This window comes from Xenopus tropicalis, chromosome 5 (assembly GCF_000004195.4).
Source record: "Xenopus tropicalis strain Nigerian chromosome 5, UCB_Xtro_10.0, whole genome shotgun sequence".
Lineage (NCBI taxonomy): Eukaryota > Metazoa > Chordata > Amphibia > Anura > Pipidae > Xenopus > Xenopus tropicalis.
The window spans coordinates 62,268,276-62,288,447 of record NC_030681.2 but is presented as its reverse complement, the minus strand read 5'-3'; the positions used below and the strand labels follow the sequence as shown (position 1 = coordinate 62,288,447).

General features: G+C 40.2%; 1 protein-coding gene across 9 annotated transcripts in view; it reads left to right on the top strand.

Annotated features, from left to right (window-relative positions):
- nhsl1 (NHS like 1) overlaps positions 1-20,172 on the top strand; it is a 185,396-nt gene that overhangs the window by 96,531 nt on the left and 68,693 nt on the right. For 8 of the 9 annotated variants that reach the window (XM_012962801.2, XM_012962800.2, XM_012962804.2 and 5 more), the window contains 1 exon segment: positions 13,581-13,705. In XM_012962801.2, coding sequence (XP_012818255.1) covers positions 13,581-13,705 — 125 coding nt within the window. 9 annotated transcript variants of the gene reach the window in all.

The following is a 20,172-nucleotide window of genomic DNA, read 5'->3' as shown; positions in this document are numbered from 1 at the left end:
TTCATTTTCAATGAGGCTAATAAACTTGAATGCTTTTAATAACTGGGAAAATAAATAAATTTGTTAGTGACAATTCTCATTGATTTCTATTGATCCTCGCTAGCTTTTGTTGCAGAGTATTTTTCTGGCAACTTTTCTAGGATTTTTTTCTTTAATCTCAATTTAATCTCAATTCAATTAATATTCAATTCGTCTTTTCTCGATTCGTGAAAAAAAATAAACTCAAATTTTAATAAATGGGCCCTTAAGTGATTAAGGGGATGCTGCAGCCTATTACTCTTTGAACAACCAGAATGGCAGATACTGAAAGATTTCAAAGATGCTCTTCATTTTATTCAAGAGATGCAAGCAGAAGCACGTAAGATGCATCCAGTACCCCTTATTCAGGACAGGCACAAGCAGAAGCATCTGTGCTTCCTTATGAATAGTCAAAAAGATATAAAGGCTGCTATTATATACACACAACTTTTTTAGAGTATTTTTAAGTTTAGTGAGTGATGGCTAAGAGGCAGATGAGATTTAACCCTTTAACTGCCTACGGCGTACGTCGTTGCAGTAAAAGGCTTTATCTGCCAACGACGTGCGCCGTACTCTCTGCAGAAGCGGCATGTGATGAGCGATGGGCAACAAGCCGGGGGGCTGTCGTGTCGGCCCTGCAACGCGATCGTCGCAGCAGACGCGATCACATCGCGTCTGCTGCTTCCCCAGTGCCGGCCCAATGCCTAGGGGGACTTCCTGCTCCAGGACTGCAGCACCGAGGACCTGGCAAGCTTCAGGACAGGTAAGGCTAATTTTTTTTCATTTATACACACTTACACACACTTACATACATTTATACACACATACAGCACACAATTTTGCAGTTTCTTTTTTTGTTTTTCATTTTGCACACTTATCTACACCTATATACACTTATATACACACTTACTGTCACACAACTTTTACACATGTACGCATATGTATACACAAACTTTTTTTTTTTACCACTTTGTTTTTAGTTTCTTTTCCCTAAAAACTGTTTGTTTTGACAGCGTGACTATTGGCTTAGATATTCTGACCACTAATTACACTGTCGTGTGACTTATTTTGTTGTTTCACTAATTTGCACAATTTTTGTGGTTTTATTGCATTTTTATCCATGTATTAGTGTTCCTTATCTGTTTTTAGCATAGCTTTGCCATGTGTAACTTTGGTGTAGTTTAAGACTGAAGCTTTAAAACATTTGAAAAACTGCTGTAATTCAGCTGTAATGTTAGCTTAAACTTTAAACATGACTATGGGATTCTAGGGAAATCATTAGGAGTAGGAGTATAGATAAAATTGTCTATCCGTTTATTACCAGTTCAGTTGTGTTTTAAGTATTAAAAGAGAGAAGTCGGAGTCGGAAGTATCAGAAACTGAGTCGGAGAATTTATCTACCGACTCCACAGCCCTGCATATTGGGCATCAAACTGTTCCGTAGACCTTAAGTGTTTCTATTTGGGGTCATTTGCCTTTGTACGCAAGAAATTGTGTGAGATAAATGCGGCAAATTGCAACATTTTTAAGCGATTTTCTGAAATGTCATAAAAATCGGCAAACAGGAAAGCTTTGCGGCTTGTACTTCGGAGTAAAAAGAAATGTGTACCCATTATAAATTAGGGGGAATGTGTATTTTCAAAAAATATATGGCTTTCTGAGTGTACTTTTTTTTGTAGCATTATCCCACATAAAGAATGTAAATGTGTTGATTTTGCAGGAGCTGAAATGACAGATCATATTGGGTTATGTTCCCATTGCGGCCCCTACATTCCACATATTTGGGTAAATCTATACATATTTGGTATCAAACTGTTCAGTGGACCCCTGGGGTTTACGATGTTTTATCTTGGTACCTAATGCTATGTGGGAGATAAGATGCTGCAAAGTGGAAGCTTTGAGGGGATTTTTGGAAATGGTATCAAAATTGCTACATTTAGAAAAGCTTTGCGGCTTGGTACTTTGGAGTAGAAAGACATGGGTACCCATTTTAGATTTGGGAGAATGTGTAATTTCCAAAAATATATGGCTTTCTGGGGTGGGGGTGAGCGTTCTTTATACTAGCTTTATTCCACATATAATGATGTAAATGTGTTGATTTTGCAGGAGCTGAAATAACAGAAATGATAGATCATATGGGGGTATGTTCACATTGAGGCCCCTACGTGCCACATACTTAGGTAAACCTATACATATTGGGCATCAAACCAGTCAACCCCTGGCGTTCATATTTAGGGTGTTTTATTTGGTTACTTTATGACCTATAGGAGATAGGATACTAAGGAATAGACTGAATAGAATAGGAATAGACTGGAAGCTTTGAAGCGATTTTTTTTTTTTTTTTTTAAATTTCACAAATTTTGATAAAAACCAATAACTTTAGGAAAGCATTGCAACTTGGTAGTTTGGAATAGACAGACAGTAGTGCCTATTCTGGATTGCCCAGAATCTGTTCTTACTAAAAATGTATAATTTTCTGGGATAAACTTTGTTAGTGGAATTTTTGGCCTTGAAATCTAAAGTATGCAGCTTTCTGAAGCAGTGCTTTGGAAATTTGGTAGTGTACTGCTGGAAGTTTTTGACCTATACAAGTGAGAAATCTCCATAAAACTCTCTCTCTCTCTCTCTCTCTATATATATATATATATATATATATATATATATATACAGGTCCTTTTCAAAAAATTAGCATATTGTGATAAAGTTCATTATTTTCTGTAATGTACTGATAAACATTAGACTTTCATATATTTTAGATTCATTACACACAACTGAAGTAGTTCAAGCCTTTTATTGTTTTAATATTGATGATTGTGGCATACAGCTCATGAAAACCCAAAATTCCTATCTCAAAAAATTAGCATATTCCATCCGCCCAATAAAAGAAAAGTGTTTTTAATACAAAAAAAGTCAACCTTCAAATAATTATGTTCAGTTATGCACTCAATACTTGGTCGGGAATCCTTTTGCAGAAATGACTGCTTCAATGTGGCGTGGCATGGAGGCAATCAGCCTGTGGCACTGCTCAGGTGTTATGGAGGCCCAGGATGCTTCAATAGCGGCCTTAAGCTCATCCAGAGTGTTGGGTCTTGTGTCTCTCAACTTTCTCTTCACAATATCCCACAGATTCTCTATGGGGTTCAGGTCAGGAGAGTTGGCAGGCCAATTGAGCACAGTAATACCATGGTCAGTAAACCATTTACCAGTGGTTTTGGCACTGTGAGCAGGTGCCAGGTCATGCTGAAAAATCATCTCCATAAAGCTTTTCAGCAGATGGAAGCATGAAGTGCTCCAAAATCTCCTGATAGCTAGCTGCATTGACCCTGCCCTTGATAAAACACAGTGGACCAACACCAGCAGCTGACATGGCACCCCAGACCATCACTGACTGTGGGTACTTGACACTGGACTTCAGGCATTTTGGCATTTCCCTCTCCCCAGTCTTCCTCCAGACTCTGGCACCTTGATTTCCGAATGACATACTTTGGACCACTGAGCAACAGTCCAGTGCTGCTTCTCTGTAGCCCAGGTCAGGCGCTTCTGCCGCTGTTTCTGGTTCAAAAGTGGCTTGACCTGGGGAATGCAGCACCTGTAGCCCATTTCCTGCACCGCCTGTACACGGTGGCTCTGGATGTTTCTACTCCAGACTCAGTCCACTGCTTCCGCAGGTCCCCCAAGGTCAGGAATCGGTCCTTCTCCACAATCTTCCTCAGGGCCCAGTCACCTCTTCTCGTTGTGCAGCGTTTTCTGCCACACTTTTTCCTTCCCACAGACTTCCCACTGAGGTGCCTTGATACAGCACTCTGGGAACAGCCTATTTGTTCAGAAATTTCTTTTTGTGTCTTACCCTCTTGCTTGAGGGTGTCAATGATGGCCTTCTGGACAGCAGTCAGGTCGGCAGTCTTACCCATGATTGCGGTTTTGAGTAATGAACCAGGCTGGGAGTTTTTAAAAGCCTCAGGAATCTTTTGCAGGTTTTTAGAGTTAATTTGTTGATTCAGATGATTAGGTTAATAGCTCGTTTAGAGAACCTTTTCATGATATGCTAATTTTTTGAGATAGGAATTTTGGGTTTTCATGAGCTGTATGCCACAATCATCAATATTAAAACAAGAAAAGGCTTGAACTACTTCAGTTGTGTGTAATGAATCTAAAATATATGAAAGTCTAATGTTTATCAGTACATTACAGAAAATAATGAACTTTATCACAATATGCTAATTTTTTGAAAAGGACCTGTATATATATATATATATATAGCTGTAGAGAGAGTCCGCACTCACAGGTCTTAAGAAAATATAGAAGTTTTATTCAAATCAACATCTAACGTTTCGGCTGCATCCACAGCCTTTCTCAAAGACAATGTGAAACAAACAATGGTGCACTGAAAAAAACGAATTTGGCGCCAAACAATGACGTCATAGGTGTGAACATTATAGATGCCACTCTCCTTTGCAGGTGCTGTCAGGTGGCGAAGGGCTCAATACTATGGGAGACAGACCAATGATGTAAATATTTATCTTTTTTGAGAAATTTTCCCTCCTTTGGTACCTGCGTCCAAGATACGTTGAGAATGACACGATACCTTTTAATCTCCCTACTCTGGCATACCAGTAACCCCGCTGCCTTTTACATCATTGGTCTGTCTCCCATAGTATTGAGCCCTTCGCCACCTGACAGCACCTGCAAAGGAGAGTCGCATCTATAATGTTCTTGGTGATGGCCGAGTACTACTGATCGGCTTTCCACGCTAACAAACGCACTAATTGGTGCCGTTGCTTTTGCTCTGTATGGAGCGCAGAGTCCCCTCCCACGGCCATACCATTGCACCGTCATCTTCCCTTTCTCATTACCTCACTCTGTCCTCTCTACTTTGTCTCTCCTCAGTTACTATTTTCCATCTTTCTCTTTGACTACTTTTCTTCCCATCTGCCTCTTCTATTCCCCTTATCCTAGCTTTACTACAAATAAGCGGACCGATTCCCCATAAGGCACACCATATAATGCATTATTTGAAAGTCATGTCAGTCATGTCAGGCAATACATGCTGCACAGAACAGTCATGTTAGTTACTCATTTTCAGCAACTCCTTGATGTATATTTGCCCTACTGTCCCTCAGTATTTCTTATTCCTTGGGCCAGTTCGATTTTGTACATTTATAAACTTATAACTTGGGGATGTCTTTGCGACATGTGAGTTGCAGTTCAGCACTAGATACATAAGCGGGCTTTTTTAATACACACCCATTTTTCCTTTCCCCTGACAGTCCTTTTGTTTGTGTTCTATGCCTAATCCATATTATCTTAACATTTTTTGTTGATTCAATGTGTTTTGAGAGCGTTTTTTCACACTGTATGCTAATGTATTCACACCTATGACGTCATTGTTTGGCGCCAAATTCGTTTTTTTCAGTGCACCATTGTTTGTTTCACATTGTCTTTGAGAAAGGCTGTGGATGCAGCCGAAACGTTAGATGTTGATTTGAATAAAACTTCTATATTTTCTTAAGACCTGTGAGTGCGGACTCTCTCTACAGCTATTCCATTATTTTGGGACTGCACCCAGGCTCCCTTGGACCTACTTATACGTGAGTGCCTGTCTTCTTGCAACATATATATATATATATATACAGTGGTGTGAAAAACTATTTGCCCTCTTCCTGATTTCTTATTCTTTTGCATGTTTGTCACACTTAAATGTTTCTGCTCATCAAAAACCATTAACTATTAGTCAAAGATAACATAATTGAACACAAAATGCAGTTTTTAAATGAAGGTTTACGTTATTAAGGGAGAAAAAAAACTCCAAATCTACATGGCCCTGTGTGAAAAAGTGATTGCCCCCCTTGTTAAAAAATAACTTAACTGTGTGGTTTATCACACCTGAGTTCAATTTCTGTAGTCACCCCCAGGCCTGATTACTGCCACACCTGTTTCAATCAAGAAATCACTTAAATAGGAGCTACCTGACACAGAGAAGTAGACCAAAAGCACCTCTAAAGCTAGACATCATGCCAAGATCCAAAGAAATTCAGGAACAAATGAGAACAAAAGTAATTGAGATCTATCAGTCTGGTAAAGGTTATAAAGCCATTTCTAAAGCTTTGGGACTCCAGCGAACCACAGTGAGAGCCATTATCCACAAATGGCAAAAACATGGAACAGTGGTGAACCTTCCCAGGAGTGGCCGGCCGACCAAAATTACCCCAAGAGCGCAGAGACAACTCATCCGAGAGGCCACAAAAGACCCCAGGACAACATCTAAAGAACTGCAGGCCTCACTTGCCTCAATTAAGGTCAGTGTTCACGACTCCACCATAAGAAAGAGACTGGGCAAAAACGGCCTGCATGGCAGATTTCCAAGGCGCAAACCACTTTTAAGCAAAAAGAACATTATGGCTCATCTCAATTTTGCTAAAAAACATCTCAATGATTGCCAAGACTTTTGGGAAAATACCTTGTGGACCGACGAGACAAAAGTTGAACTTTTTGGAAGGTGCGTGTCCCGTTACATCTGGCGTAAAAGTAACACAGCATTTCAGAAAAAGAACATCATACCAACAGTAAAATATGGTAGTGGTAGTGTGATGGTCTGGGGTTGTTTTGCTGCTTCAGGACCTGGAAGGCTTGCTGTGATAGATGGAACCATGAATTCTACTGTCTACCAAAAAATCCTGAAGGAGAATGTCCGGCCATCTGTTCGTCAACTCAAGCCGAAGCGATCTTGGGTGCTGCAGCAGGACAATGACCCAAAACACACCAGCAAATCCACCTCTGAATGGCTGAAGAAAAACAAAATGAAGACTTTGGAGTGGCCTAGTCAAAGTCCTGACCTGAATCCTATTGAGATGTTGTGGCATGACCTTAAAAAGGCGGTTCATGCTAGAAAACCCTCAAATAAAGCTGAATTACAACAATTCTGCAAAGATGAGTGGGCCAAAATTCCTCCAGAGCGCTGTAAAAGACTCATTGCAAGTTATCGCAAACGCTTGATTGCAGTTATTGCTGCTAAGGGTGGCCCAACCAGTTATTCGGTTCAGGGGGCAATTACTTTTTCACACAGGGCCACGTAGGTTTGGATTTTTTTTCTCCCTAAATAATAAAAACCCTCATTTAAAAACTGCATTTTGTGTTTACTTGTGTTATCTTTGACTAATAGTTAAATGTGTTTGATGATCAGAAACATTTTGTGTGACAAACATGCAAAAGAATAAGAAATCAGGAAGGGGGCAAATAGTTTTTCACACCACTGTATGTATGTGTATGTATATGTATATATATATATATATATATATATATATATATATATATATATATATATATATATATATATATATATATATATATATATATATATTATATATATTATATATATTATATATATATATATATATATATATATATATATAATATTTATTTTGTTTCTGGTTTGTGTGTTTATATTATGGAAAATATAATTTTTTTAAATTTTTTAGACATTTAGAAGCCTATATCTTGTTACAGAATTGGAATTACACCAAAATTCTACCAAATTTTGAAAGCTTAGTTTGTCCAGAAAAAAATGATATATTGTTTTCCTGGATAAACTAAAAGTACCCACTAGGAAAGGCCCCTAAAATGAAGTAGAAGTAGAAGTTTCGCTTTGACCAAAACGTCTGTCAGTGAAAGGGTTACTGTATGTATGTATATCTTTATTTATAAAGCACTACTTATGTACACAGCTTTGTCTTAATGTGGATACATGTAAGGTGCAAGGTGGAGTCCTTGTGGATAACAAACTTAGCTTTAGCAAGCAATGCCAGTCAGCAGCTGCAAGGACAAGGTTTTGAGCTGTATTAAAAGGGGTATAGATTCACAGGAGGAGGGTGTAATTCTTCCACTTTATAGAGCACTGGTAAGGCCCCATCTAGAATATGCTATTCAGTGTTGGTCTCCGTTGCTCCAACGGGATACTATTGAATTAGAGAGGGTCCAGAGAAGGGCAACTAAGCTGGTTAAGGGTTTGGAAAGTCTCGGTTATGAAGAAAGACTGGCCTGGTTAGGGTTGTAGTAAATACATTACCAATGAAAATGTTGAATCTCTTTGGGTAGAAATTTCAGTAGGGCTAAAGGTTACAAAGAAAATGATCATTGGTGTATGCTATAAACCACCCTGTATAGGTGAGGGGGATGAGGCCCAGCTACTGTTGCAAATGGAGGAGGCATTACAACTGGGTCAAGTTGTTATTATGGGGGACTTTAATTATCCGGACATTGACGAGTAATGGGGTGGCAGAAAAAGCTAGTAGGTTTGTAAATATGCTAAATGACAACTTTTTATTTCAGGAGGTTCAAGAACCTACTAGGAATGACTATTTTGGACCTTGTAATATCTAATAATACTGAACTCATCTCTAACATTTGTGTGGGTAAGCATTTGGGGAACAGTGATCACAACATGGTCTCCTTTGAGATAATGCTCTTTAAGAGATTAACTAAAATGCTCAATTTTAGACGTGCAGACTTTGCCAGTATAAAGGCTGAATAAAAGTATTACGGCTAAATAAAAGTGTTTGTGCCGAGGTTGGTAAGAAAAAACATACTTTTAAAGGAGAAGGAAAGGCTAATAAAGAGTTAATCTCAAGCTGCAGGCATACCTTCAGTTCTCTCAATCAGAAGATCAGAAGCCAAACAGGAAAAAAAACCACTGAGCAGTGTAGAGAAGATTCCCATAATGCATCGCTCCTTCCCAGACTTGGCGACTTGTTACTGTAGGTGGCGCATGCACACATGTCCCTCTTCTGCACAAGCAGGCGCGCTCCCCCTTCCAACAGAACCAGCAAGCGTCTGGTTGCTATGGCAACGCGCTATATAAGTAGCGCATGCAGTGGCAGCCGGTCCAGAGCAGAGGGGAAGGGGGGTCTGGGATGTTTCTGCACTGGTGTGTGCCGGAAGACGGGGGGGTGAAATCACTTGTGCTTTGTCTCAACCCTTTCTCCTTGTAGATTGTAAGCTCTTTTGGGCAGGGCCCTCTTCACCTCTTGTATCGGTTACTGATTGCTTTATATGTTACTCTGTATGTCCAATGTATGTAACCCACTTACTGTACAGCGCTGCGGAATATGTTGGCGCTTTATAAATAAATGTTAATGTAATGTCATGCTTTTTTGTGGAGAGCGGGGGGGCGGGGGCATGTTTCTGCACTGGCGTGTGCCGGCAGGTGCGGGGAACAGACAGGGGGGTGCGATTGTTTGTGCTGTTGTGCGTGGATTGGAGAGTGGAGCGGGGGAGATGTTTCTGCACTGGTGGGTATGTGCTGGCAGGTGCGGGGGGCGGGCTGTTGGTTTGTCAGCTGGTTTGGCGACGCATGTGAAGTAGAGATGGTGAGGGAAAGGGTATGGGCATCCCTTTTTAAAGATGGCGTGTAAGTGTGTCTCTGTAAATCTTTCATTAGGCAAGCCAGAAATAGAGTGTTTTTACACAGCAATAGTAGTACTATTTAATAGTGTGCTTTTGACTTTCCTTCTCCTTTAAAGCGTTCACGTTAGCTGGGATAGCAGAAATTTTGATCAGGTACAAGAAAGCAAATAAAGCATGAAAAAAGCTATTGAGCAAGCTAAAATAGAGATGGAAAGGGATATTGCACCTAGGACTAAAAAGAATCAAAATTATTTTTTAATTATGTGAATATTAAAAAAAAAAAAAAATGAAGCAAGAAGGGGTGGCAACCTTATTATCACGAGGGGGTCAGTTGGTTGATGAGAACAGGGAAAAAGCAGAAACTCTTATTTTTCATCTGTCTATATATCTGAGGAGCCAGCTAACGAAGGCTTCCCTTTTAATATGCCCAGTTCTAGTAATTTAGCTACTGACGCATTGGTCACTCGGGAGGAAATTCAAAAGAGACTTGAACATCTAAAGGTAAACAAAGGTCCAGGACCTTAAATGAGCTTAGCGCTGTGATTGCCAAGCCTCTTCACTTAATTTTTCAGGATTCGTTGAGATCTGGCATGGTGCAGAGAGACTGGCAAATTTCAAATGTGGTGCCGTTATTTAAAAAGGGATCCCGTTCTCAGCCTGAAAACTATAGGCCTGTTAGTTTGACATCCGTAGTAGGAAAGCTTTTGCAAGGGGTAATAAGGGATAGGATACTTGAATACATTGCAGTTCACTATAAGTTTGTGCCAGCATGGTTTTATGCATAACAGATCTTGCCAGACTAATTTAGTCGCCTTTTATGAGGAGGTGAGCAAGGAACCTCGATGCTGGAATGGCAGTTGATGTCATCTACTTGGACACAAAACACAGAAAGAAATAGCCAGCGATCGGTCTAACCTAGCTCTAGCGTTGACCAGCTGCAAGAAACACTATTGTGCCAGCACTCGACCTAACCCACATTCTGGAGTGGAGCAGCTGCTAGAAACGATAAAAAGCCATTGTTTATACACAAAGAGAAAGAAAGATTGCCAGCGCTTAGTTTGCCTTTAAAAGTAATTATTACTAAAATGAGGTGTTAGTACCACACTTTGGCCAAAATATGTAAGCTCACATGCCATGTCAAGGCCCCTCATTGTGTACGTGAGTCCTACACTGCCTATTAACATTGAGTCTGTGATGCAATTAAAATAAAGTCCCCCAGCAAACAATGTGACTGAGTAGTAAGACCCTGTTGCACCTACCTTTAGCTCAAAGGCTCTAGTGAGAAAGCAGGAAGCTTTTAAGCCCCAGCTCATTAACACACACATGAAAGTAGTTCATTAGTTTAAAGGCTACATAGCAGCTAGAAGCAATATTTGGCTACAGTCGCGGGCGACTAATCTCCCCATGTGCCAGAGCCCTAAGAGTTACTGGCCGATATTGTAAAAAAAGACTATTGTCTAGTACCACAATATAAAAATATCTATAAAGAGTAACTGAAAAGAAGAGAGGGAAAGGAAGTAGAACAAGTCAAGAGAGTATTTAGCATCAATATCTTCCAAGTGAATACAGTACCTGTTGTATATTCATAGCCAAGAGATAAGGAGGGAACTTCTGGTTAAACTATTGATGAGGTCATGGTTTCCCCCGGAAGAGAGAGTTTTGCCCACCATTTGGTGTAGAAGAAGGGCATATGTTCAAAGGCATCCTCAATCCTTCCAAAATTACAGATTTGTGTGAATGATTAAGATGGTGTATATACAATATGCTGCGGTCAATACTACTTAATTTCTGTATGAATTAATTCTATACAACTGTTTTTACTAAAATAAAGGGAGCCAGGTCAGTGTGCATCAGGTTGCATCCAATGTATAGGATAACGTATAGCATGACCCGAGGAAAAGCAGACAAAGTACGACTGGTCCGAATATAAAAAATTTGTATTTTTTTTTTTTTTTTTTTTAAGTTTTTGCGTATTTTCTGCGACTTTTTCGTACATTTGCATAACTTTTCCGTACTTTGCGACAAAATCGTATTGTCGTGCAGAGTATGAAAGTCTTGGATTCATTCAAGCTTCGGTATTGTGACTTTCCTTGGGCCAAGTTGGAGCTGCAGAGTGCCATTGAGTCCTATGGGAGGCTTCCAAAATCATGCACAGAAGGATCAAAGTCAGCAAGGTTTTCCTGCATTTTATGATAGTTCAAATACGAAAAATTTTTACTTTTCGGCTATTATACGATCAGATGCGATTTTTTCACATTTTGAAATACAAATTCATCGTACCTTAAAAAGCATGATACAAAAAAAATCGTATTTGATAAGATTTTTTTGTAACGTGCTTTTTAAATGTACGAAAATCGTACTTTGATAAATCTTTCCCCTAGCATAATGCAAAAATAACAAAATGGCAGTAAAGATCAGATGTATTCCTGAGGGCAGTGGCATACAGTACGTTTTGTCATCCATGCTTAATTTATTACAACCATGGGCTCTAAATTGTGAGTATCATTGATGCTCAGTAGCATGGCACAAAAATTTTTTATTTTGGATGACATCCCCTTTAAAGAGGACCGGTCACCCTAAGAAATAATTCCAAGGCATAGAGTAAGATATACCCTACATAGGATTGATCTCCTACCTGACCTATAACCATGACCCTCCAATCTCCCCCTCCCAAGGGACCCAATTTTTTTTTTTCCTTTTTTCCTCCCCTTGTGTATTCTCCCCCTTCCTTTGTTCCCCCCCTTCCCCCTTTTTTTCCTCCCTTCCTTTCATTACTATTTGCAATTGCAACTGTAAATTTTACATTATATTGCTAACGATAGCCGAGAATTGCCAATTAACAGGCCTGTTCTATACTCTGTAATATGGTCAACTCGCCGGACCCATATAACTGTACCGTTATATTGCCATTATTGACCTATTGAATGCCTGTTATAACTAATATGCATAAAATACTAATAAAAATCTAAGTTACAAAAAAAAAAAGAAATAATTCCAAATAGTTTTCTATTGTGTTTGTCAAGTAAAATAAACTTCACATACACTATTTAAATTATATTAATCTTATTTTCTTTAGCCTTGGAATTCACAATTGCAGCAAGAAGACCATTTTGTCACCATTTTGTGGACACTGTTATTAAGGAAAGCTTTGTATCTTGCCAAAATCTTGTTTCTGTGCCTGTATGGGGGGACCTGATGCTCATGCCTATGCACTGGTTATACGATTAGTTGGTTAGGAGGGAGGGGGAATGTGAGGAGAGCAGCAACATTTAAGAAGTTCTGAATTCAAAGTGAAAGTAAGTGTCTGCCCCGCCTCTATGCCTTAGGCATAGAGGTGGGGCAGGCAATATATGATTGACAGCTGGGATTTTTAAATGCTTTTATAATGGGTATGGATGTGTTAATAAAAACATGAGTTTGGGTTTCATGTTTAACTTGAAAAGGACTTTTATTATACAGCTTTTTATGCCTGGGTGACAGGTCCACTTTAAGTCAATAATAATACCAATGTACAAAATTAACAAAAAGTTGATTTTTGGCCTTCTTTAGTTATCTCAATATCCTTTGTATGTTTCAGGGCCTGTCATTTTCTTAACTGATCTGAATCATATGTTGCATGCTGAGAAATAAAGCAAGAAGGTCTAAATGATCTTTTGTAGTTTTTTCTGCAAAAACTTTGACTTGCTTGGGAAGCAATGCACTGCAGGTAGTAGTGTGTCTGACAAAGGAAACCTTTAAATGGCCAGTACTTCAACTGCATATTTATTTATGCACAAACGCAAAGTGCAAATAAACAGCAAACATATCGGCAGAAAATAACTATGGGGGTATTTTAAAGGGACCTCCACATTTCCTCCAACTCTTTTATATGCAGTGCCACAGAACACAGGCAACATGTCATACAGAGTGAGACACAACTCATTTCATTTTGATTTAGGAAAAACACATAATTTTACTTCATGCCCTTGTGATCACATTTTCCTACAGCATTATATTATATTGCTTTAATGTTTATATTGATACATCGTTAGTGAGAGGTGGTATGTTAGTATATTTGAGCTTTCTGTATTCCCCACACATTATGTTACGTATGGACTGTCATAAGCTGTATTTTCCTTATTTTTGCTATAAAGGTTTACACTACCCTCTATTTGTTTCTGCAGAATGTGACAAGCTTCGGAAGGATGGCTGTCGCAGTTCACAGTACTACTCCCAGGGACCAACATTCTCGACACTCAGACTGGATTGCACAAGCTATCAGGAAGAGGAAAATACACATGAGTCAAAGGTAATGTTATACTTGATGTTTTATGGTAGACGAGAGATGAGTATAAATAAAACACAAGAAAACTTATGCAAATGTGTTCCAAATGCCTATTTTGTTGACGCTAACATGATGTAAAGGATGTCTAGTGTCATTGGTGGGGTGTCCAGTTAACTGTGGCTGTATGTACAGAGATACAGCATACCATGCTTTCAGCAAATGTATTTTCCTGAAATGCACCATTCAGCAGGAGATTTAAATAGGGAAGGAAACACAAATAGAATATTTGGTGTAATGAAAGCCATTCATCCAGCAATTGCATGCAGGGCACTGATGCATTTTGCACTGGAGTGCAGACCTGTACTTACCTATGGCAGAAGGTAACTACATGGCTCTGCTGCACCTGGCTCTCCTAAACTTGCATTTCTGAAAGATGTGAGTGGCTGTGACAGGGGACACCCAAATGCCACCTTCAGCCTGCCCTCATGAATACAGCGTTGCCAAGTGTAGGCAGCGTTGTATTCATAGAAGAATCACATTCTGAATAAAAAAAAGACCCTTCTTTTTTACATGCTGATACACATACACCAAAATTCATAACATTACAGTGTTTGAAAAAGGAACAAAAATGTTCTGAAAGCTTGCTATGATTATCTTAGTTAGCCAATGAAGGTATCACCTTTATACCACTTTTATTACTTTTTATTTCAAAAGGGTTACCCTGTAAATACTATTTTTTGTAACATAACTTTATAAATATGTTCCTTAGAATTGTTATTAAATCAAAGGTTTATTTCAAGGCTCCAAAAATGAATAGGTAAAGTTTGTGGGAGGGAAATAACAAAATATCATTATACACCTGGATCCAAAATCTGGTAAGAATAGGGCTGGTACACTATATATGATACATAGAGCCTGGATGTGAACGTCTTCTAAAACAGTTGGGGTTAACGTTCTTACACAAAACTGCCAATAAAATAATGTTTCATACTTTAGTTGGTGACCAATTGGCAGACCAGTCTTAAGAAACTGTGGATCTGTTAAGACAGGGGTGCCCAAAAGGTAGATTGCCCATCTACCAGTAGATCACCACCTTGAGGTGGAATGCAGTGGGTAAAAACTACTACAATCCTTTCACATTAAACTTGAAGTTGGCACTTGAATAATGTTATGTGGGCATTAAATGTGAATTTGGCACTGCATTTGTATATTGCTTTGTGTATTTGTTAAACATTGATACTTTTTCTTGCTTATTGCATCAAATGATAGACGTTGCACTATTTTAACTGTGGTAGATCTCATGACGGAGGCCAGGTGGCAAGAGTAGATCACAGGGTGAAGTCTGGGCACCCATGTGTTGAGATCTTTTCCAAAGCTACTACAAAGCAATGGTCCTGATGACTAGTTATTTTAAAGAGTGTAGCATTTAACATAGTAACATAGTAAGTTAGGTTGAAAAAAGATGTACGTCCATCACGTTCAACCATAATGCCTATATATAACCTCTACCTAACTTCTAGTTGATCCAGAGGAAGGCAAAAAACCCCATCTGAAGCCTCTATAATTTGCCGCAGAGGGCCTTTCTGACTCCAAGATGGCAATCAGACCAGTCCCTGGATAAACTTGTACTAAGAGCTATCTCCCATAAACCTGTATTCCCTCACTTGCTAAGAATCCATCCAGCCACTTCTTAAAGCTATAAAGCTATATGGCTGGATGGCTTTAAAGCCATCCAACCACTTCTTAAAGCTTAAAGATATAATGTATCAGCCAGAACGACTGATTCGGGGAGGGAATAGCACAACTTCACAGCTCTCACAGTAAAAAAACCTTTCTGAATATTTAAATGGAACCTCCCTTCTAAACGGAGTGGGTGCCCTCGTGTCCGTTGGAAGGACCTACGGGTAAATAAAACATTAGAAAGGTTATTATATGATCCCCTTATATATTTATACATAGTTATGTCACCTCTTAAGCGCCTCTTCTCCAGTATAAACAGACCCAACTTGGCCAGTCTTTCTTCATAACTGAGACTTTCCATACCCTTTACCAGCTTGGTTGCCCTTCTCTGGACCCTCTCTAACTCAATAATGTCCCATTTGAGCACTGGAGACCAAAACTGAACAGCATATTCTAGATGAGGCCTTACCAGTGCTCTGTAAAGGGGAAAAATAGCCCCCTCCTCCTGTGAATCTATACCCTTTTAATACAGCTCAAAACCTTGTTTGCCCTTGCAGCTGCTGCCTGGCATTGCTTGCTACAGCCAAGTTTATTATCTACAAGGACTCCAAGGTCCTTCCCCATTATGGATTTGCCTAGTGCAGTCCCATTAAGGGTATAAGTGGCTTGCATATTTTTACATCCCAGGTGCATGACCTTACATTTATCCACATTAAATCTCATCTGCCATTTAGCTGCCCAGATTGCCAGTTGGTCAAGATCCTGCTGCAAGAATGCCACATCCTGGATAGAATTGACTGGTCTGCAGAGTTTTGTGTCATCTGCAAACACTGATACATTGCTTGTAATACCCTCCCCTAAGTCATTTATGAACAAGTTAAACAAAAGTGGACCCAGTACAGAACCCTGAGGGACCCCACTGAGAACCTTATTCCAAGTAGAGAATGTACCATTAACAACCACCCTCTGTACCCGATCCTGTAGCCAGTTTTCAATCCATGTGCAAACGACTTCACTAAGACCAATAGACCTTAGTTTAGAAAGCTGTCGTTTGTGGGGAACGGTATCAAATGCTTTGGCAAAATCCAAATAGATTATATCTACTGCATCCCCACTGTCCAGCTTCTTACTAACCTGATCATAAAAAGCAAATAATTTGGTCTGACATGACCTTCATAAAGCCATGCTGATTACTGCTCATAATCCAGTACATAATTTTGTATGTCAGTGCTGCCCAACTTCTGCGGTGCCGAGGGCTGGAATTTCTCTCACATACATTTCTCTCACTCCTCCTTTAAACCACACCCATTTTATCACAATGGTGGTAGTGCAGCAAAAACCCCAAATGCTTCGTCCTCACTCACACCATCATTCATATGTGAAAGAATTATATTATGTCATATTAAGACGTACCCTTAAATCCATATGCCTCCTCCCCTGTTGAAGCAACCCCCAGCATATAATTACACACCTTAGGGACCATTTCATCGCTATTTCCAACTGCTAACAAACTCCCAAAACAAACCCCTGCCAGGTTCACCTCCCACAGACAGCATAGGGTAGGCAGAGTATGGCACACAGGCAGCACTCTGCCTGCCCTATGCTGCCTGTGTGTGCCATACTCTGCCTGCCCTATGCTGCCTGTGTGTGCCATACTCTGCCTGCCCTATGCTGCCTGTGTGTGCCATACTCAGCCCTACCCTGCCTGTGTGTGCCATGCTCTGCCTACCCTAACCTGCCTGTGTGTGCCATACTCTGCCTGCCCTACCCTGCCTGTGTGTGCCATACTCTGCCTGCCCTACCCTGCCTGTGTGTGCCATATCCTCCCCGACCTATGCTGCCTATGTGCAATACTCTGCCTACCCTATGCTGTCTACACACTCAGGCAGCATAGGCCAGGCAGTACATACAATGTCTGAGGTGTGAACAGGAGAACAATATGGGTGATTACAGCCTGAACCTGAGGTGTGAACACTGCAGGGGTAAATAATGCAGAGATTAGAAGGTGTAAACAGTACAGGGGATTAATTTTTTAAACAATACAGAGGGATTACAGCCTGAACCTGAGGTGAGAACCATGCATGTGGCCAGTTAATCTCCGTACTGATACCATTTAAAGCTTACACAAAGGTAAGCCATCAAAGCAGCCAGACAGGTAGGGGGCCATACAGATGGGGGGTCGCGGGCCGTGGGCCGCCAGTTGGACAGCACTGTTGTATGTGATCCCTTAACAAGCCTTCAAATAACTTGCCCACCACAGATGTCAAACTTACAGGCCTATAATTGCCAGGCTGAGAACTTAATCCCTTTTTAAATATAGGAATGACATTCGGCTTCTTCCAATTCCTAGGTACCATACCTGATGAAAGCGAGTCTGAGAATATCAGAAACAAAGGCCACTGTAAATCTGATCCTAGCTCTCTCAGTACCTGAGGGTGTATTCCATCTGGCCCAGGTGCCTTGTTTACATTTATCTTGTGTAACCCTTTAATCACCATATCTTGTGTCAACCACTGTGTAGTTGGAGCTGAGGCAACAGTGCAGCTATTGGGTGGGACTTGGCCCATTGGCTCCTCTACTGTATACACAGAAGGAAAGAACTGGTTAAGCATATCTGCCTTTTCTGTATCCGATGTAACCATATTGTTACTATAACTCAATGGGGCCACACCCTCAACCTGCATCTTTTTAGTATTAATATACTTAATAATCTTTTTGGGGTTAGTCTTGGCCTCAGCCGCAATGCACTCCTTATTTTCTATCTTTGCCTTTCGGATTGCTGTTTTACAACACTTGTTATAGTGTTTATGTATGTATGTATAACCTTATTTATAAAGCGCCACAAGGGTATGCAGCGCTGAACAATATTACAAAATTACACACAGGGGGGACAAGTGTTATAATAAATAAATACAATAAATATATATATATATATATATATATATATATATATATATATATATATATATATATATATATATATATATATATATATATATATATATATATATATAAATACACAGGGAGTATGTGCCATGTGGTATGAGACACAGTAGGAAAGAGGTCCCTGCCCCATAGAGCTTACAATCTAAGTGGTTGGGTAACATACTGGCACGAATTGGAAGGTAAGAGTGCATCAGGTATGGGCATTTGCCCTTAAGCGCAGGACTAGGCAAAATAGTGTTTTAGTGCTCCAGAAGGTAACAGCTGAGCTTTTTCTTAAAGAGAGTTAGTGAGTGTTCCGTACGGAGGGATTCAGGGATAGAGTTCCAGAGGTAAAGGAGCAGCGAGATAGAAAGATTTAAGACGAGAGAGCGCAGTGGGTGTGGATGATGTAAAAAGATGGAGGCTCTGAGAGGAGCGGAGGAGACGACCAGGAACATGCAGGGAGACCAGTGAAGAAATGTAGTGAGGAGCAGAGGAGTGAAGGGCTTTGAATGTTAGCAGAAGGATTTTGTAAGCTATCCTTTGCTTAACAGGCAGCCATGCAAGAGAGCTTAATTGAGGCTGAACAGGTTCCCTCTTCGGAGAGAGCATGAGGATCCTGGCAGCAGAGTTTAAGATTGGTTGCAGGGGAGAGAGGTGGGAGTCTGGGAGGCCGGTTAGTAGGAGATAGCAATAATCTAATCTGGGTCATTAGAGAACACTAGATCCAATATAGCATGGTTCCTAGTTGGCTCCTCAACAACCTGTGAAAGTTGTCATGCAGCAAATTTATCAACTTGTTCCCATTTACAGTCCTGGCAGTACTATGGCTTCAGTCAATATCAGGATAATTAAAATCCCCCATTATTATCATTTGCCCCAAACTAGCAACCTTTTCTATTTGCAATAGGATCTTAGCCTCCTCCTTTTCGCTTACATTAGGGGGTCTATAGCATACCCCTACCAATAATTTGGTCGACACTCAACACTCAACCCATAAGGATTCAGCTCCCTCTTTTACCTCCATCACTTCCTCCTTAATATTTGCTTTTAATTCCTGCTTAACGAACAGACACACTCCTCCTCCTTTTCTATTGCCCCTGTCCCTCCGAAACGATGTATAACCCCCAATATTAACTGCCCAGTCATGCGACTCGTTCAACCAAGTTTCAGCAATGCCAATCACATAATTTTTCTGCTGCAACGTCAGCACCTCCAGCTCTCCTATTTTACCAGTCAGACTGCATTGGTAAACATACCTTTAATACTGGTACCAGAGTGAGAATGTCGCAACTAATGGTCCTCCCAGCCATTATCAGTAACCCGAAGCATGTCTCCTCCCCCATTTTCCCTTACTATGCCCACTACCTCATCTATCCTGCCTACCACAGAATTACCCACTGCACCCTCCCCCCACCCCACTTCTAGTTTAAAATCTCCTCTAACCCTCTAGCCATCTTCTGCCACATCATCATTGAGGCTTCAAAATTGGGTCAAGTTGTTATTATGGGGGACTTTAATTATCCGGACATTGACTGGAGTAATGGGGTGGCTAAGTCAGAAAAAGCTAGTAGGTTTGTAAATATGCTAAATGACAACTTTTTATTTCAGGTGGTTCAAGAACCTACTCGGAATGATTCTATTTTGGACCTGGTAATATCTAATAATACTGATCTTATCTCAAACATTTGTGTGGGTGAGCATTTGGGGAACAGTGATCACAACATGGTCTCCTTTGAGATAATGCTGCAGAAACAGCTCTATAAGGGAGTAACTAAAACGCTCAATTTTAGACGTGCAGACTTTGCCAGTTTAAGGGCATCTCTGCAATATGTCAACTGGGAAAGGCTTTTCATGGGGTTAGACACAGAAGGAAAATGGAACAT